The sequence below is a fragment of the Chroicocephalus ridibundus genome, chromosome 5, assembly GCF_963924245.1.
Source record: "Chroicocephalus ridibundus chromosome 5, bChrRid1.1, whole genome shotgun sequence".
NCBI classification, from domain to species: domain Eukaryota; kingdom Metazoa; phylum Chordata; class Aves; order Charadriiformes; family Laridae; genus Chroicocephalus; species Chroicocephalus ridibundus.
In genome coordinates this window covers 41,679,705-41,696,623 of record NC_086288.1, presented here as the reverse complement: position 1 = coordinate 41,696,623, position 16,919 = coordinate 41,679,705, and the positions used below count along the sequence as shown (strand labels likewise).

At 39.0% G+C, this 16,919-nt stretch overlaps 1 protein-coding gene across 4 annotated transcripts in view; it reads right to left on the bottom strand.

Annotated features, from left to right (window-relative positions):
• The window catches only part of CLCN3 (chloride voltage-gated channel 3), a 72,735-nt gene that overhangs the window by 32,616 nt on the left and 23,200 nt on the right, over window positions 1-16,919 (bottom strand). Inside the window, exon 1 of one of the 4 annotated variants that reach the window (XM_063336309.1) lies at window positions 9,087-9,358. The exons of 2 other annotated variants lie outside the window; for them this stretch is intronic. In XM_063336309.1, coding sequence (XP_063192379.1) covers window positions 9,087-9,168 — 82 coding nt within the window. In that variant the 5' untranslated portion in view covers window positions 9,169-9,358. Of the gene's footprint in view, window positions 1-9,086; window positions 9,359-16,919 lie in introns of those variants that run through there. One more of the 4 variants, XM_063336311.1, reaches the window with a different exon arrangement.

The window sequence follows — 16,919 nt, the reverse complement described above, 5'->3', positions numbered from 1 at the left end:
GTACACACCTGAGCCATTCTGCAGCTGTAAAGAAAGCAAAGCCTCTTTTTGTTAGGTATGAGTTTGCTTAAGGCTTTATTAGACAGGGAAGCAGATGGTAGAAGTGGCAGGCAGAACTTTTATTATTACTGTTATTTCAAACTAACCTGTGTTACTACAGGGAGGCAAAGAGTAATATACTGATCCTCTCAGAGGCTCAATACACCTCACAGGAAACCTTACAAAGCAAATTCAACACAATCCTTCCATACTTTGCAAAACTAAGGTGTCTGGCATCCCTTTATGAGCACACTCTTCTCCAACAGCACCTTTAACAATCCTGTATTCTCAACACATAACTGGTGAGCTGCTGCAATCACAGACTGCATGCTTGCAGACAGAAAGCTTCCAGACAATAAAAAGCAACGTGCTTCTTCAGAGAAAGGAGACTGTCTCTTTTAGGTGATTCAGTCACTGTAGGCCTTGCCTGAACTACCTTCTAGGAAGGCAGCTGACTTTTGTTATCCTTCCATGCATGGAATTCCAAGCCTTCAGCACAATCCTTTCTCAGCAATAAGCACTGTTAGTGCTGAAGAACTGCTTCAAGTGAAGTTGTTAAAAAAAACCTGAAATAACAAAAAACTAATAAGGAATATTGCATCATGTTGAAAGAAAAACCATGTAATAAGCATTAAGGTTAACAATAAACACTGTACTTTGGGACACCTGACCAAAATGAGGTACAGCAAAAACAAATGAAAATGATACATGGATAAAACTGGAGTAAGGGAAGTAGATTTCAACACCATAAAAGAAGCTCTTATCTCTGAAGAAGTAGGGGTTTTGTTGTGTTTTTTTTTTAAATGAGAATGAAAGAACTACAATCCAAAATTGCTTGAGAGGATACTATACCTGACAAAAAAGCAGTCTCTTACCACACTGCTCTCCTTCCTTTCCCTCTGAACATGAAGCTATACTGAATGGCTGTTAGCTCCCAACACTACTGATCCAGCCTCCTGCTTTGCTTAGCTAGTCCCTCCTGACGTAAAGCAGGAACAAAGAAATTACAGAACTAATACTTTGCTATACTCACACAAGTTGTTTTATACATAACAGAGTCCTCCTTGCCTTGTGATCCTGCTGAGGCAAGGAATATCTGTTCTTTCACACTCTATATATGTGCCTCATAGAAGCAGTCTTCAATCTGGATTGATCCTGGAACTATGATAAACATGACAAAAACCTGATTTATGTAGATTACACCCAGCATTTTTCAGGTGCCATGCACAGCATTTTCAAAGGCTGCCTCACCTCCTCTAGTAGTGATCCCATACTCCCTTGTTCTTTTGGTAGATTTCTTTCAGATTTGAAAGGAACTCTAAGCAACATGCAGCTGATAAAAGTCATGGGTTTTTAAGTTTTTAACTAATCGATTTAAAACCAAACAGGTCATGTCAGCAAGGACTAATACCTTTAAAACATGAGCAGACCATTACTGATTATTCACTATGGTACAGTTCAAAAATTTTCAAGATAAAACATTTTACAACACTAACAAATCAAAATGTGAGTTGCCAACACTCATACGCTGTTGCATTTTTCACTTCACAGATCTCTCAGAACAAGTCCCCAAGTGAAGGAATCAAGTAGATCATAAAGACCTTCAGGGTCCTGCTATCCTGACCCTAGTATGAAGAAATGAAGAGCCAGTGGACCTGGGTTCTCACTTCTTGATGTTCACTCTTCTTGGGAGGCAGTGGGTTCCAGTTTCCACACACTGTGATTTAAAAACCCCACTGAAAATACACTTAAAAACACCTTGAGTTAAAGAAATGAGGGAGCTAGTGCTTCACAGTTATCTAAACACAGTTTCACCCAAGAAAGAGGTTTTGCAACATACTGGATATTCCTGATTCCTGCATAACTGTTCAACAATCCCTCCCGACTCTTTCCTTGTGAGTAGTGTTCATTCTTTTCTCATAAAAATAAAGAGAAGAGAAACATCAAGATTTAAGACAAATGCTGCATTCTGGGTAATCAAACACTGCATAATAGATTTTTTTATGTGGTTGTCCACCATGTGAGACCATCTGAACAATGACCCAGTATCACCTAGAGAACAAATGCACACAGCTACAACCTCCATAAAGAATAAGGTGCAGAACTGAGATACGAAGAGGCTCAAGAGGGTGGCTAACAGAGTTAACATGGGACCAATTCTATGATAAAGTTTAAGACCCCTGCACAGCATATTACAGACATTATCTGAATGCACATCACAAAATACACTGCTTGGTCTCCAACTGAGCATATATCGGCTTACTCCATTTTAAGAAATGAGACGTATCTCTCAGGACATGATTACACAATAAAGCTGAGCTGATCTAATGGACTGCTGCCACCCAGATAAGAGATCTTGCTCCCCCTACTTGTCCCTCCCGTTCTTGGTCACACACTCCCACTGTCACCCTTGGAACTGACTGCACGGTAAACCAACTAACTATGGTAATGCAACTAAGCAGACAAAACTAACGATAAAAAAATAATTCTGCCATTACACAGAACTGGAATCAAGCTTCTGTGCTGTCAGACAAGAAACAGAGCCAGTGCAAGAGCAAGAACCGAGAGAAGAGATGGGGAATGATGAGCAAGTTCAACCCCTTCCACAGCAACAAGCTGTCAGACTACTTATACTGAAATATATAAATGCACCCTTGGGGTCTTGTTAGATTTTAATTACGCCTTTCTGCTGGAAACAATTCAAAACTTCTATATAAATGTTAATATCCAGACACTATAAAGTAACATTCTTTTCACAGAGCTCAAAACTCCCAAAGGTGGCTATGTTTAAAAACATTTCAGAGTTGTGAACACAACAACAGATAAACAACGTCAATATTGGAGTCAATGGCAGAGCAATAATAGGAACCAATTTCTCAAAGGTATTTCTCTACAAGCTACATAATTGCTAAGTCTTACAGCAAGAACACACTAGTTTGCTGCTGCCTACACATCCCTTTTTCTCAACAGTGCACAACGACACAGTACTGCCCTTAGCAGCTCTCCTTCTGTCTGACAGCAGTGCAAGGGCTTTCACTGGTGCTGCTCCAAGCAGCGTGAAAGGAGGGGAGAAAAAAGAAAAATGCACCTCTGAGTGAAAACGAAGCTAATCAGTTTACACCTAAGGCTGGAATAAGCTCTCCCTGACATGACCATCCAAACCTGCTGAGTGCTAAAATCAGCAAGGGCTGTAGCTTTCTGGAGGCCAGATACTAATCCAAGGCTTTGCTTCACCCGTGTGTCCTTGGGTATTAGGTGGCAAGGGAAATGAAGGCGGGGGTGCACCCTGGATGCAACGCACACCATAGGGATCACTTACACTTGTAATAAAGAAGATTTGTATACACAAGACACGTGTTAATGCCGGAGCTTGTTTCTGTCTCCATATTCAAACCTCAAAATATGAGGCTTTCAATTAAAAAGCAAGACAAGAAACAATTGTCAGTTTATTTAAATTTATCTGTACCCACTCAAGAAGAGTCATTAAGCATTATTGTCTTTTCCTGGCTAGAAGAAACTTTTAAATTCCAGAATCAGAAGCACAGCATGCCATGCCAGAGTGCTATAATTCGCTACTGTTGATGATCAATGATTTTAAAGTCCTTATAATCAAGCAATGTGTCCCCCTTTGTGTTTAACTATGAATTTTCAGCCTGTCTCTTCAGTTGGCTCTTCTAAACTGCATCAAAGGCTTAAAAGCACAAATTGGTCTCCACATTACAGCCCAAATCTATACAAAAATGACAAAACCGTATATACACTAACTGACAAAAATCATCTTGAAAAGATCTGATAGCTGGGAAACAGGAAGACTCAGAACAAGATTTGAAGAACAGGGAAAAGAAATAAAATGCTTTACCAAAGTACTGAGTGATAACATGCTCCTCTCCATCTCCTCTGCCAAAAAAAAAAAAAAAAAAAAAAAAAAATCTGGGTGTAAAAATAACCTTCAAAAAAGTAGGAGTTAAATGAAAGCCGCATAATAGCACCCCAGAGTTAAACCGAGACTATTGAAGACTTGCATCCACTGCAAATGCCCAGGAATCTGAGAAGGCAAAGAGGAGGTCAGGTATTGTTCAATGTATATAGCATAATTAAAAAAGAACACAAATAGCTTTGGCTTTTTACTTTAGGTGGAAGAAACACTTCTGTTTCTATGAATCAGCAGAAAAAAATCACTTTATTACTACAGATTTCTTTCCTTGTAGCCTTAAAGGCAGAATGGACTACATTTATTTAATTATGTCTATAACGCACAGGGACTTCAGATATGCAACTGAAGTTATGGGGATCCCCACAGTGCTAAATTTGTAACTTACACAGATCATGAACAGTGCAGGAAGGAGATGAGAAAAATAAAAGGTATAAGAACATACAAAGTTAGATAAAGCAAACATTACAAAAGGGAAGTAATCTATCACCTAGCAATGACCAAGGCAATAAGAGTCAAGACCAACAGAAATGTAGGTAATTAGATTTCCAAGTGCTGCTGCTGCATGTATGCAGGAGCTACTTATACATTGTTTTGGAGGGAAGAGACAGGATGCAACAAAAATAATAATTCTGCTAATATGATTATCCCAGTCAGGCCACGTTCAGGCCCAAGGGAGGGCATAATCTTGGTTTGTCCACAGGCTTTCTAATACCTCAGATAACAGTACATCTCAGAATGATTTCCAAAATTGAGAAATACATGCTTAATAGAGAACCTGACCAGTCACAGAGCACACGCAGACAGGTAACCTGTAACTACCTGTAGTTATATCTCATGGTACTTTCTGTTAACCACCAAAGTCAAATACACTAAACTCATAACTGAAAATCCTTATCCCCTTTTTATACTAGGAACCTTAAAACAAAGTGCAGCAGAAATTCAGTGCCATAACCACGTTGAGTTTCTCCAAGTAATGCTTTTTCTCAAAGCAATCGATGTTAAACAACTACAATCATCTTGATTCCATTTTCTGTCATGAGCTTGTCAGTAGTCTAAAAATTAATTTTATTACTCTCCTCCTGCTACGAATAAAATTTCAGGGTCAAACTCTAGCTCTGAGCATGTGTACGCAACTTTCACACCCATTTACTTCAAAGGTCACGCTGAGAATTTCAGTCTCTAATCGCTTTTGATTTATCTACTAATTCCTAAACACTAGAGGCCCATAAGCAGAAACGCAGCCTAAAATACAAAAGTATTAACTTTTACCACCTAGAGGATCTGAACTGGCTCAGTATGCATCTGACTCAGACTCTTCCTAGGATATTATTAAGTGTCCTTTGCCCCACAGTGTATGATAACAGGTGTAGCTGGGGGAAGGGGGGGAAGCGGAGTGAAGAGTTTTCCCAAATTATACTGTTATATTACTGTTATATACTATAGTATAGTCTAAGCACTAGGAGTTGCACCTACCTGCAGTGGTGATTTACGCACAATAAATGAAATTGTGTGCTATTTTGTCTCAAAAAAAATTAGGTTTACTAAAACCAAGTCATCACTAAATTTGGTGTGCTCTTTATATATGTAATTTTCACATCTCATGGCTATTGACTCAATCACAGATTATTAGTGGTACAGCATTTAATTTATTTTGCTAGAGGACCTCCAAAATCTAAAATCTATGATGTGCTAATATATGTAACAAATAAAAAGGAGTTAACAACTCTCATGCTTGTTGAAGCTCAGGTTTTGCTTCTGGCAGCCTGGCCACTACACATGTACTGCTATCACTCAGATCTCAAATTTTTAAAGAATGGTAAAATGAATGCTTATTTAGGGAAAAAAAGGAAGAGAGGGATCAAACAGTGCGAGCATGTCTGTGAACGGCTGGAAGACAAGCAAGATATTGGTAATTTGGAACTTTCAAAAAGGGTCCAGCTAGCAAAAATGATAGAAAAATAAATCCAAGGGCAAAGAACGGAGCAACACAAATAATTTACTTACACAACATATATTCCAGCATATAGTTTATTATATAAAAAATTCTTATGAAAAAGTGTACATGTCAATGCAATCCTAAATCAGGACTTAAAACCCCTTTCTGAGGGGAGTAGTAGTACTTTTAACTCTTTGAACTGTATTCCTGCAGTTTTATTTCAGTATATCAGGGCAGGATAAGGAGGTCGGGAACGATGCATTTAGTACCACATAAAGAGAAGCTCATAAACAGAGCAAGTTTAAGGAAGTCATGATATGAAGTATTCAATAACACCTGTATTTTTTTCAAATAGATTACGATGAGTAATCAACATTAAAAGATAAACATAATTAATAAATACATTTTCACAGCGTATTTGCATTTAAAAAAATAAAACATCTTAATGCAAACCAATGGGTCAGGCTTTTAATAATAATGTATTATAATACTTTGTATTTCATCTCATTGTAAAGGCCGTTAATTAAACCTCAAAGACCCCTAATGATTTAAACAGTCATTTCACCATTGCTGAGGTACAGCCACTTTGGGCGAGATGCTGCAGCCAATTAGTGCAACAAATGCTTTGATGTTACAAAGCAGTTTTGCATGACGTGAACATTACTCTGCAGGACAGAAGAGCTGTCAGTATGTGAATAAGGGAAAAAATTCCACAGGCTTTAACAATTAAGTGTGTTATCTCAAAATAGCTTTATCCATTTTCTGTAGGTTTTTATTACAGTGCTCTGAAATCTACATGAGAGGAAAAAAATCTTGGTAGCATCCTTTTCTAGACTCTCAGATAATACAGAAATGTCAAGAATTTACTTTAAATTTTATTTTGTCTGTTAGCATCTTAAGCCTCATTTTGATAGCTAGATGACAATAACACATTACTGAGGTATTGTAAATCAGCAGGAAATACACACAAATTTTGATTAAATCTATGGAACAAACTGGTCTGGAGACTCAATTTTCTTATGAGTCATATGCACTTGACAAATTAAGATTTGCAAGAGATTATGGTAACACTGTTGGGGTTTTGTTTGTTTGTTTCAAACAAAAACTCACTATAGCAAACCAAAGAGGCACCAGTAACACTGGTTTTAAAATACGGTATTAGAATACAGGAAATACAAGCCCTAACGGAATTAAATGAAACTGCAAAAAGTGACAAGTCACAACTGGGAATTTTCTTGCTGGCTCCTAGTGGTGTCACCACAATGGGAACACCTAGGTGAACCCTAGACTGTTTTCATTACAGTACTTGTAAACTATATATTTAATAGCAATACTCCAATGTGCCAGACACCAGTTTGTACTGCACATACCTCTACTTTTTGTATTGTAAAAATCAACTAAAATTTGTTATTTTCCAGGAATATAGAGCTGATCTCATTTCAGTGTCTACCTATAATTCGCAGAGCTTGAAAGTGTAATAACAGGGCGGTTTTCATCTTCAAAACTATCTACAAATCTACACTCACAGAATGGTAGAGGTTGGAATAAACCTCTGGATATCACTTGGTCCAACCCCCCCGCTCAAGCAGGGCCAACTACAGCTGGTTTCTCAGGACCACGTCCAGACAGCTTTTGAATATCTCCAACGAAGGAGATTTCATAATCTCTCTAAGCAACTTGTTACAGTGCTCAGTCACCCTCACAATAAAAAACTGTTTCCTGATGTTCAGAGGGAACCTCCTGAACCTCCTGTATTTTAGTTTGTGCCCATTACCTCTGGTCCTGTCACTGGGCACCACTGAAAAGAGCCTGGCTCAGTTGTCTTTGCACCTTTCCTTCAGGTATTTATATACATTGATAAGATCTCCAATTCACACTTTGCAAATGTTCTAAGAAAACGTCATCCTCGATTTCTCAGAAATTATTCTAAAATCTTTCTTAGAGAACTAACCAGCACCTGCTACATCATAATAATCTGGGCAGAGAAAAATTTGCTTGCCTGAAATACTCTAAGCCTTATCAGAACTTGTTGATACTCTTAACGTATGCTGAAAAACATTCTAAAAATCATAAAAAGACAACAAATAACCCTACTAAAACACAGATAAAGAAAGTAGAAGACAGAAAAGTGTGACCTAATTTATTCATTTATAGAAATAAGTTTACAAGAAGTAAAACAATAAAATAACATGGAGAGGGGAAAAAATCATCTTATGTTAATCATATCTTTATTCTCAGCCTACCTCCTCTCTAATGCCATCACCAGCGGCCATAAACGTTGATAACTTTCTAATTTTAGACTAGCCAATTTAAACAAAACTAAAGGGAGATTTACCATGTTTACTGTTTTTAAACATCAAAGTGTAACCATCAAATCCAAACAAGAAAAAAAAGACTTACATCCTCAGAATTTGAAGGCGTAACATTAATTTATTCCTACTACAACTTCCCTCCGTACAAAACCAAATCTTTATAGAATGTATTCTGCTTTAAATTTGCAGTAAGAAACAAAAGGCAAGCTCAAAAGAGGATTTCTTCCTCTGAACATTGATAACACTGTTTTCTTTTTAAATCTGCTTCCTTGCAAGCAACAGTATAAAGAACCTACCACAAAGCTCTGGTTTCTTAAGAGCTCATCAATATTGGTTTAACTGACATATTACAATTGTAGAGCTTTCCCTTCACGTATCAAAGACGTCAACAAAGAGTCAAGTCTCAAGGCACGTATGGAAACTTCAAAGCCAGACAAACACTGTGCCTGTTCAAGTTAGGGAAAGGCATGAAAACAGCCTATTTAATAAACTCTTGCCAATTTGGTCGTGGTCAGTCACAACCACAATTTGGGGGGATTTTTTGTGCACGACGTGGTTTTATTGATTTAAAAAATAAAAAGAGAGAGAGAGAGAGAGAGAAAGGGAAGCCAGCCACATATCGAAGATGGAGTCACACGCCGATGAGATGTGAAGCAGGACTAATCTGCCCACAGAGACAACAATCCCTGACAGCACAGGAGCGAGCCAGAACCGAACCCTCCTCCTCCTGGAAAAAGGCACCAGGCCGGCGAAACAAAGCGATGCGGTAATTAACGAGCCTTTACACCTCTGCTTCAAAACCTGCACAGCAGTCTGGCACATCCACATATGCAAACAAGTCACTCGAACGTCCGCTCGGCGTTACCTCGTTTATGCAACTCCCTGAGGGGAATGCCGTCTCCTCCCCCGCCATCGTAGGGCAGATACGGATCCGAAGAGACATCCATGGACGCCACCAACCCTCCCGGAGCCCGCCTCAGAAGGGCCGCGGCATTTCCTACACAAGGGCGGCCGCGGGGGACGCTGCCATGTTTGACCGGGATCCGGCCTGCGCGTCGCCGCCGCCGCCTTGTCGCAGGAGCCGGGCTCTGCCCGCCGCTGATGTCAGCGCGGGGCGGCCGCAGCCGCTGCCGGGGGCTGGGCGGGCGCGGCCCCGCGGGGCGGCCCCGGGCGCGGCCCCGCTACCTGGCGGGGGGGGGGGGGGGGGGGGGGGGCGGCGCTGCGGGTTGTGTGTCGTCAGCACTGGAACAACGAAGCCGCCTATTTAATCGCTGACGGGAAGGAGGGGGAAAGAGCCCGTTTGTAAGTTACGGGGGAGGTAACCCCCGAGAGGGCGCCCGGGGTGTGAGCCCCCGCCCCGCCGCTTACGCGTCAGAGGGGACCGCCGTGGGGACAGACGTATGAGCGACGGCGGAAGAAGCTCACTCGCACACGCCGAGCCGCCACAACCGCCGGCCCCTTCAACAAGTGAGCGGGGCGGGGGTGGGTGGGTTAAACCGGCAAACCTGCCTTTCGGTGCGTGAAGCTGAAGAGAAGAAAGAGATTCGAACTTATTTCGGCCGCCCTTCCGGAGATTTTTAAGCTGCTGCCATCACCTTGTACTCGGAAGGGACATAGAAGATCAAAATTCGTGTAGTACCCAGTGATGGTGGGGAAGTCTATCTCCCACTAATTTTCTTCATCCTTTTCGAACATTAAAATGATTATCACCGAGGAAGAACAAGGTAACCTGCTAAAAGCCACGCACTCTGCTTACCCCACTGTCACCTCCACCCCCACTCACGTTGGAGAACTTTCAATTCTACAGAAGCAAATGTCAGATTTGAACATATGTAATCAAAAAACATTAAAGCAAGAATTTAATTACATATCTCACTAAAGTGGTCTGGTGTCTCCAATTTTTATTTTTTTCATGATGATTATTCTGCTATTACAACCTCATAATGCCCATATTCATAATAAAAAGCTCTGCGGGGGAAAAAAGTAAACGTAATAAATGCAAACTTAAGTTTGCATTACTCTACATGTTGACAAAACGCTCTGAGTCCCGTAAAAGTCACGGACTCAAACCAGGCAACAAGCCCCACAAATGCTAACCGAGGCATCCACGGGATACATCATCCACCAGTCACTGCTACAGCTTTGGTGAAACCCAAGCGCTTCAAATAATCGGTATCTAAAGACAGGGAATCATAAACTGACTACATTATTGCTTGCATTTGAAAGCATATTGTATCCATGTATTAATTTGTTTACTGTACAATCTTGTACTGGTCCTATCTCACAATTCCAGATAAGAAAACTATTTTACATGAAGTTTTCATAGCTAGTTCAGTTATAATGAAATGCTTATGTAAGATGTGCATTTTATTTTTCCTTTTTCCCCCCCCTCTGGCAGGTAATATAAAATTATTGTTCCCTGATCTATTATTCTCAGTCATTTTAAGTGTTCTGCTTCAGTAAAATGTGTCATCCATTTACTACACTATTACTTAAATTGCAGAGATTAATTTTTGTCCAACTACATAAAAGGAAAAAATATGCTCTCAAGACCTGAAAATGGATATGCAAGGCAGTAGACATACTGCCTCAGTATAAGACTTTAATATATGTTGTACATATGTGTGTGTATACACACAAACACATGATTTAGGTAACTGAGGGGTCCCAGTGAAATTACTGGGACTATTGATGCTCGCCCGCAGCACAAAGGCCCAGCTTCAGTTCCATTCTCACAGGACACAAGGAAAGGACTTAATTTTATTAGGTATGCCTTTCCACCTCTCTGAGTGTGACAGACAGAAAACTATTTTAGTTTTCAAATGCAATAGTTTCTTAAATGAGTTTCCAAGTATGTTCTTAAGGAAGTTACGTCTTTTATAGGCCAGTGCCAATGTTACAAGCTGTCTACTGTAAATGATCTTTTTGAGCACAGAGTAGGACATAAAGAAATACTGGATTTACTCCACAGACCTGTCAATATACTAAATCTTAAAAATACGGCTCCAATACAAACACTGAGAAAACGCTGGTATCTCTACAGATGGTAAAACAAGTAAGAATGAAGGAAAAAAAACTAAAACCAAACATAACAGCATATAGCAAAATATATTTTAAAACCTTAAAGACTACCTTATCTCCATAACAAGGGAACCCTAGAGCCACAAATACTCAGTTCTAAAATACCAGTGTCTTCTACTGAGTTAAAGAAACATTTCTATTTGCTGTCATCTATGCAAGGAAATGCTTTCTGAAGAGTAGCCTCCCACAATCACCTTTTCAACAAGAGCAACCGAATCTTTAGCATCCTGAATATCCAAAAGTGTGTGACTTTCAGAGCCGTTATGCATTCTCACCATTTATTTTTGCCTGTAAAAAAATCCAAACCTAAGCAACTCTGAACTTTAAATTATCCACATTACTTCTATTTACGGAGAAGTACAACAGAAATCCCCAAGCGTTCTGAACTCATCTCAACAGCACCTGCAAAGAAGCCTGTAACCTTACTGTAAGGCCCTAAATAAAAAGTCATTCACAGCAGAAAGAAATATGACAACAATTTTTGTAACCTGAATAAAGGATTATTACAGAATGAGCTGTTAGTGAGTTTATTATGTTGATTATAGAAGACAAGACTATAAATTCAACTCCACATCTGAAAGAATATGAAATACAGGATATAAGGGACTCGTATTAACACAGTGTGGAAGATTACTGCTAGTTTAAGAGTTTCATGTGGTTATTGAAGGCCTGGAATGTCTTAGAACAGATAATAAAAATCAATCACAGCAAAGAAATGCCTAACTTGTTGGCCTAAACTTCTTCACTGGACTAAGGCACATGCAAAATTTCTACAGAAGCCTAAAATTCAGTTCAAGTTGGAAAAGATGAAGGGCCTAACTAGCTGAAGAGCATATCTGATAAACTTTACATATGAGGGAAAATAATGACAAGAACTCTGCAGTGTAAAACAGATACAACTTCTTATCTGCTACATAAAATTTCAAGAGTCTACCTAATATTAAACTGTAACAGCTCTTCCAAGGTCACTGCTTATAGACTGGCTGCCAAATACAGTCCTTTCTTTGTCTAGTCTTAAAAAGCAGAACAGTCATTTTCCCTTCTCAATTACTAGCAGCTTGTGTTCTCATTGTTCATAACTCTACCACCGTGTACATTCCCCTTCCTATAATACAATGAAAAGTGCTTGGTGGTTTGTTTTCTTTAAGCAAGAGAGAGAGAGAACACCATACTATGCATGCTAACCTGACCTAGTTAAGCCAGTCTTTTTTTTTTTAATATCTAAAAGTCTATACAATTTCATCTTTCCAAATTACTCTTTTTCTACCTGGTTTGAAATAGTGTCGACTTTAACGGCCTGATAATTTTATATTCAAAGGAGTATGACAGTTATTTCTGTTGTGAAGCTCAGAAAATTCCAAAACTGTAGCTAGTGAAATGGTGACTCAGGTAACTAGGTATTTTGGGTATTATGAAATACATAACATTATGAACAACTTCTTGTAAGGCCAAAACTTAGTTTTACAATAGCCTTATTTTCAATGACCCCTTAAAATGGCCCGTTTAGTCCATAGAACAGCTCCTATGTAAATAGGAGGTCTGTACAGCAGCTTGCTTTCAAGATTTCATCACAGTAATTACAGACTAAGGCCGCAATCCCAGAAACCCTCCATGCCCAAATAACTTCACACATCTGAGCGCTCCCATTGTTCTCAACAGGCATGTTGTTAACCATCACTTAGATGCATCTGTCTTTGCAGAAAAGGGCTGTAAGTCCATTGTTCTAGAAATACCACAAGGTACATGGGTGACACACCTTTAAAGCATACTGAAAATGAAGAAAGGTACCTTAACCCTCCCTCCACATCTTATCTTTTCCCTTTTAGGGAGAGAGAAGAAACATATTCCAAGATAAAGTATCTAAAAATATAAAAACAAGTCAGAGGTTAGATAAATCGGATACACCCAGGGCAAGGCGTTTTGAGGTGACAGAACAAGGCCAATGAAAAGAAGGAGAGTATCACAGAGGTATGACGGCCTGCTTACTGAAGGCTGGAGGGAGGACCTTAATTCTGAAGCACCATTCCACCATTTCATATTAAAAAGCAAGCTAGATTTAAGGAAGACAGCCACACACCTTGTTACACATAAACCAAACACATTCTCTCAATTTCTTCAATTACTTGATTTATTTTGGTGATAGACTATGCAATTTCATCGCACCACCTAAAGAAAATTAAAGTCATATCTTTTATGAAATTCCAAATGTAAGACGGGGGATGCTGAATGATTTCATTAAAGTAACACGAGATGCCAAAAATGCGTCTGATAATTACAAATGCTAGTGTGACTGATGGCAAAAGATTCTGGTGACTCTTAACTGTCATTTTCTTTCCTATTATTATTCAAAACTAAATCTTCTCCTTCAGCAGAGCTAGAAGATAACGTTCTCTTGAAAAAAGCTACATAATAGAGCACTCCTCAAAACAGCTACCATCTCCAACTATTCTGAAAATAATTTAACTCGTATGCACCCTCGGTTGAAGGCTGGGCACAAAAGCATCCATTTACAACAGGGTGCCCAAAGAATATACAAAATGTCTCAAAACCTACTGTGTCCCATTCCTACTGTCCTTCCATACCTTTTCTTTCCAGCTTTATTCCCCTGCCCTTTTTCCAATTTCTTCCTTCATTTACTCTTTTCTCAATCCATGTGGCCAAACTAAGCCCAAATCTAATCCATCTACCAGCTTGACTTCTCGTAGTTAACTCATCTCCATTTACTAATCTTGTAGCCCCTTCAGTCTGACTTTGTTCATTCTGCATAAAATCATTCAACTTTCTCATCTGGGTCACACAGAGCCAGCAGTGGGGACTCTAAAGACAATAAAAGGACAAAGACCCTTCTCCCAGTTCTGGTACCCAGACATAGTCCCAGATGAAACAACTCAAAGATGTAATCACAGACCAAGAAAAAAAGAGAGGAAAAAAGTTCACTTATACATAGCTTCAAATTAATACACAGGAAAAAAGGAAAAAAAATTAAAATCTTAAATTACAGAATCCCAAACTTCATTCATTCATCAGCAGTATATAAGACTCTGTGCTTGATCAGAGTGGCATTAGCAAAAAGCTCCTAGCTGTGCATCAAGCTATCTACAGAAGACTCTATTAAGCTGTTTCCATTGCCACCTCATCAAAAGCCACAATGAGGCAGACACACAATGACAGGAAAAATTTTAGATCAAATAATGTAAAAGCAGAAGAAAAATCTATAACATATGCTGTTGAGTAGTTCAAGGCAGATGGGGTTTAAACAAAACAGGAGTCAAAAAAATACAAAAGAACGTGCTTCGCGATAATACACAATAAGATTTTTTTTTTCTATTTGCAGTACAGAAAAAATACCCCAGCTTCCTAATCACAGGTTTTTTTTGCTGATCGTTTGTTTCCCACAAATTAGTTATTTAAATTTGCTCACAATCATTTCACCCAGAAGAGAACACTTTATATTCCAGGATCTAGCCTAATAAGCTTACTTTTTCACTGGCCAACCACAGGTTCTTGAATTATTCTCCTACGGTATTGTATAACTTCCAGTGGTGCTTTTACTCACTGTCCAGACACGGAAGATGGTAATTGAAGTCAGACCCAACCAGCAAACAGAATGCAGCAGAACAGGTCATATAGCCGCAAGCATGTTGTGTAATCAATTCTGAGACTGACTTCCCCCCCGGGTAGCTCAACCTTCACTTTGAATCAGTGAAACACGACTAAACACACCCTACTGCCATGCCAAACTTTTGAGCAGGAGAAGAAAGAAATAAACAGAAAAAAGGGGAAATAATGAAATCATGATGCAACATTAACATCTAAGACCAAAAACAAACAGGAAAAACCCAAGTATTTGGTCCCAAAGACTGCTTTGACATCTTGGCCCAAAACGCTGAAGGCAAGACTCTTCAGTTTTCCTTTCACTTCTTTCTGGGGTTGTCCATGACACTCTTCTTGATCTAGGAACCAACGATGCTGGAAGAAAATCCTTGACATCAACTGACTACGTATAGCTATCAGCTGTGAGAGGTGGAGTTTTTCCTTTGTTTTCTTTCTCTCCCTTTTTTTTTAATTGGTCAGCTTTACACTGACATTTAAAATATCTACTTTTACTATACTATCATGCAAGGAGAACTTGGAAAGAAAAGCAGGCTATCTTCTGCAAACAAGTTGCTTTCTCTGATTCTCTAAGAGACTCTTAACTACTTTCTATCTTTTTTTCTGTTCTTTATCTTAACAGGGTAGGCTTTTACTAAGAAAGAAAGTCCTGCTGCATTTTTACCTTTGCATACGTGTTCTTTCCTCATACTCCAATCTGCTAACACTGTAGTTATAACTCATCAACAAGAAGATTTGGCATCCGTAGTAGGAAGTGATCCTGACTTACTTAGCAGCTTTTCTAAAGTTCACTTCTCCCTTTTCCAGGACTAGCCAAAATTCTGCTACTGAGATCATTCTGTTTTTCCTCTTACCTAAATGCATATAAGGAAATAGGTTTTATTTGCTAGATTGCCCTTATTCTGTTTAGTTTTGGCTGCTATTTCCAACTTACTGTTCAAAGTATGTGCACGGGATAAAATTACAGCATTAACATATATTCCTCCCTAGATATGCTGTATATATTAAGCTTACTTTCTATCTTCACGAATATTACATCTTCTCCATACATACATAAGCTGTGTGACCATAGGGCCAACAGTAATTTTGTATGTTGCTAATAGATAATACTGTATTATGCCAGACATATTTGAATTCCACGAAACTATTAGCTCAATACTTAGTAGTGGTCAGAATGAGACTTGCTACTCTATTTCCATGACGTGTTCATCTTTCAAATGCTGTATAAAGTTCTGATCCCTCCTCTGAAGTTACAGATATTAGAAAAGGCTCAGGAAGGGGCACTAAAAAGGATCCAAAGCATGGGATAGTTGCAAGGTCCAACTAAGAAAACCAGAAGTCTTTAACCTGGAAAAGAGATAACTGAGGTGGAAGAGAAGTAAGTAGCAATGGAAATAAAATTTTCACCATCTGTTCCAATAAAAGAGCTCTTAAGATAGTTATTGTTTTAGGGGATCAAGATCGCCACAAACAACAAGGGCAAGGACAACAAGAAATTTTTGTTAGTGAGTATACATTGTATACAGGTATAGCAAAACATAAGCTATCAACAGTTTGGTATCTCACACTGGTGATTTATAAATATACCTCCTCACTGATTTGCTGTAATTAAAATCACTGATCTGATGCAGTTCTTTTATGGTGGGAAATCTGGGATTTTAATCCGTTGAGTCTTTCCTCTCTCCTCTTAGAAATGGGAGAGGGACTACCACCTCTCACAGTGACAGTACCATGCTATATATGTGCTAATCTGTGTTCGTTTCTACATGCATACGGCCTTATCAGAGTATGTGTACTTGTGCATTTAGCAAGACAGTCAAGTCATCCTAGTTTCAGGTCACCCTGTCCTAGTTTCATATCAAACCTTTCTGTAGCAACAGCAGTTTCATTTCAATAAGAACCCCCTTTAATCTCTATGTATCAGCAGAAAGAACCCCTTAAAATCCCTATTTATCAGCAGAAGGATTTTTCACAGCTGCAAATAGTAACAACAACAACAACAGAG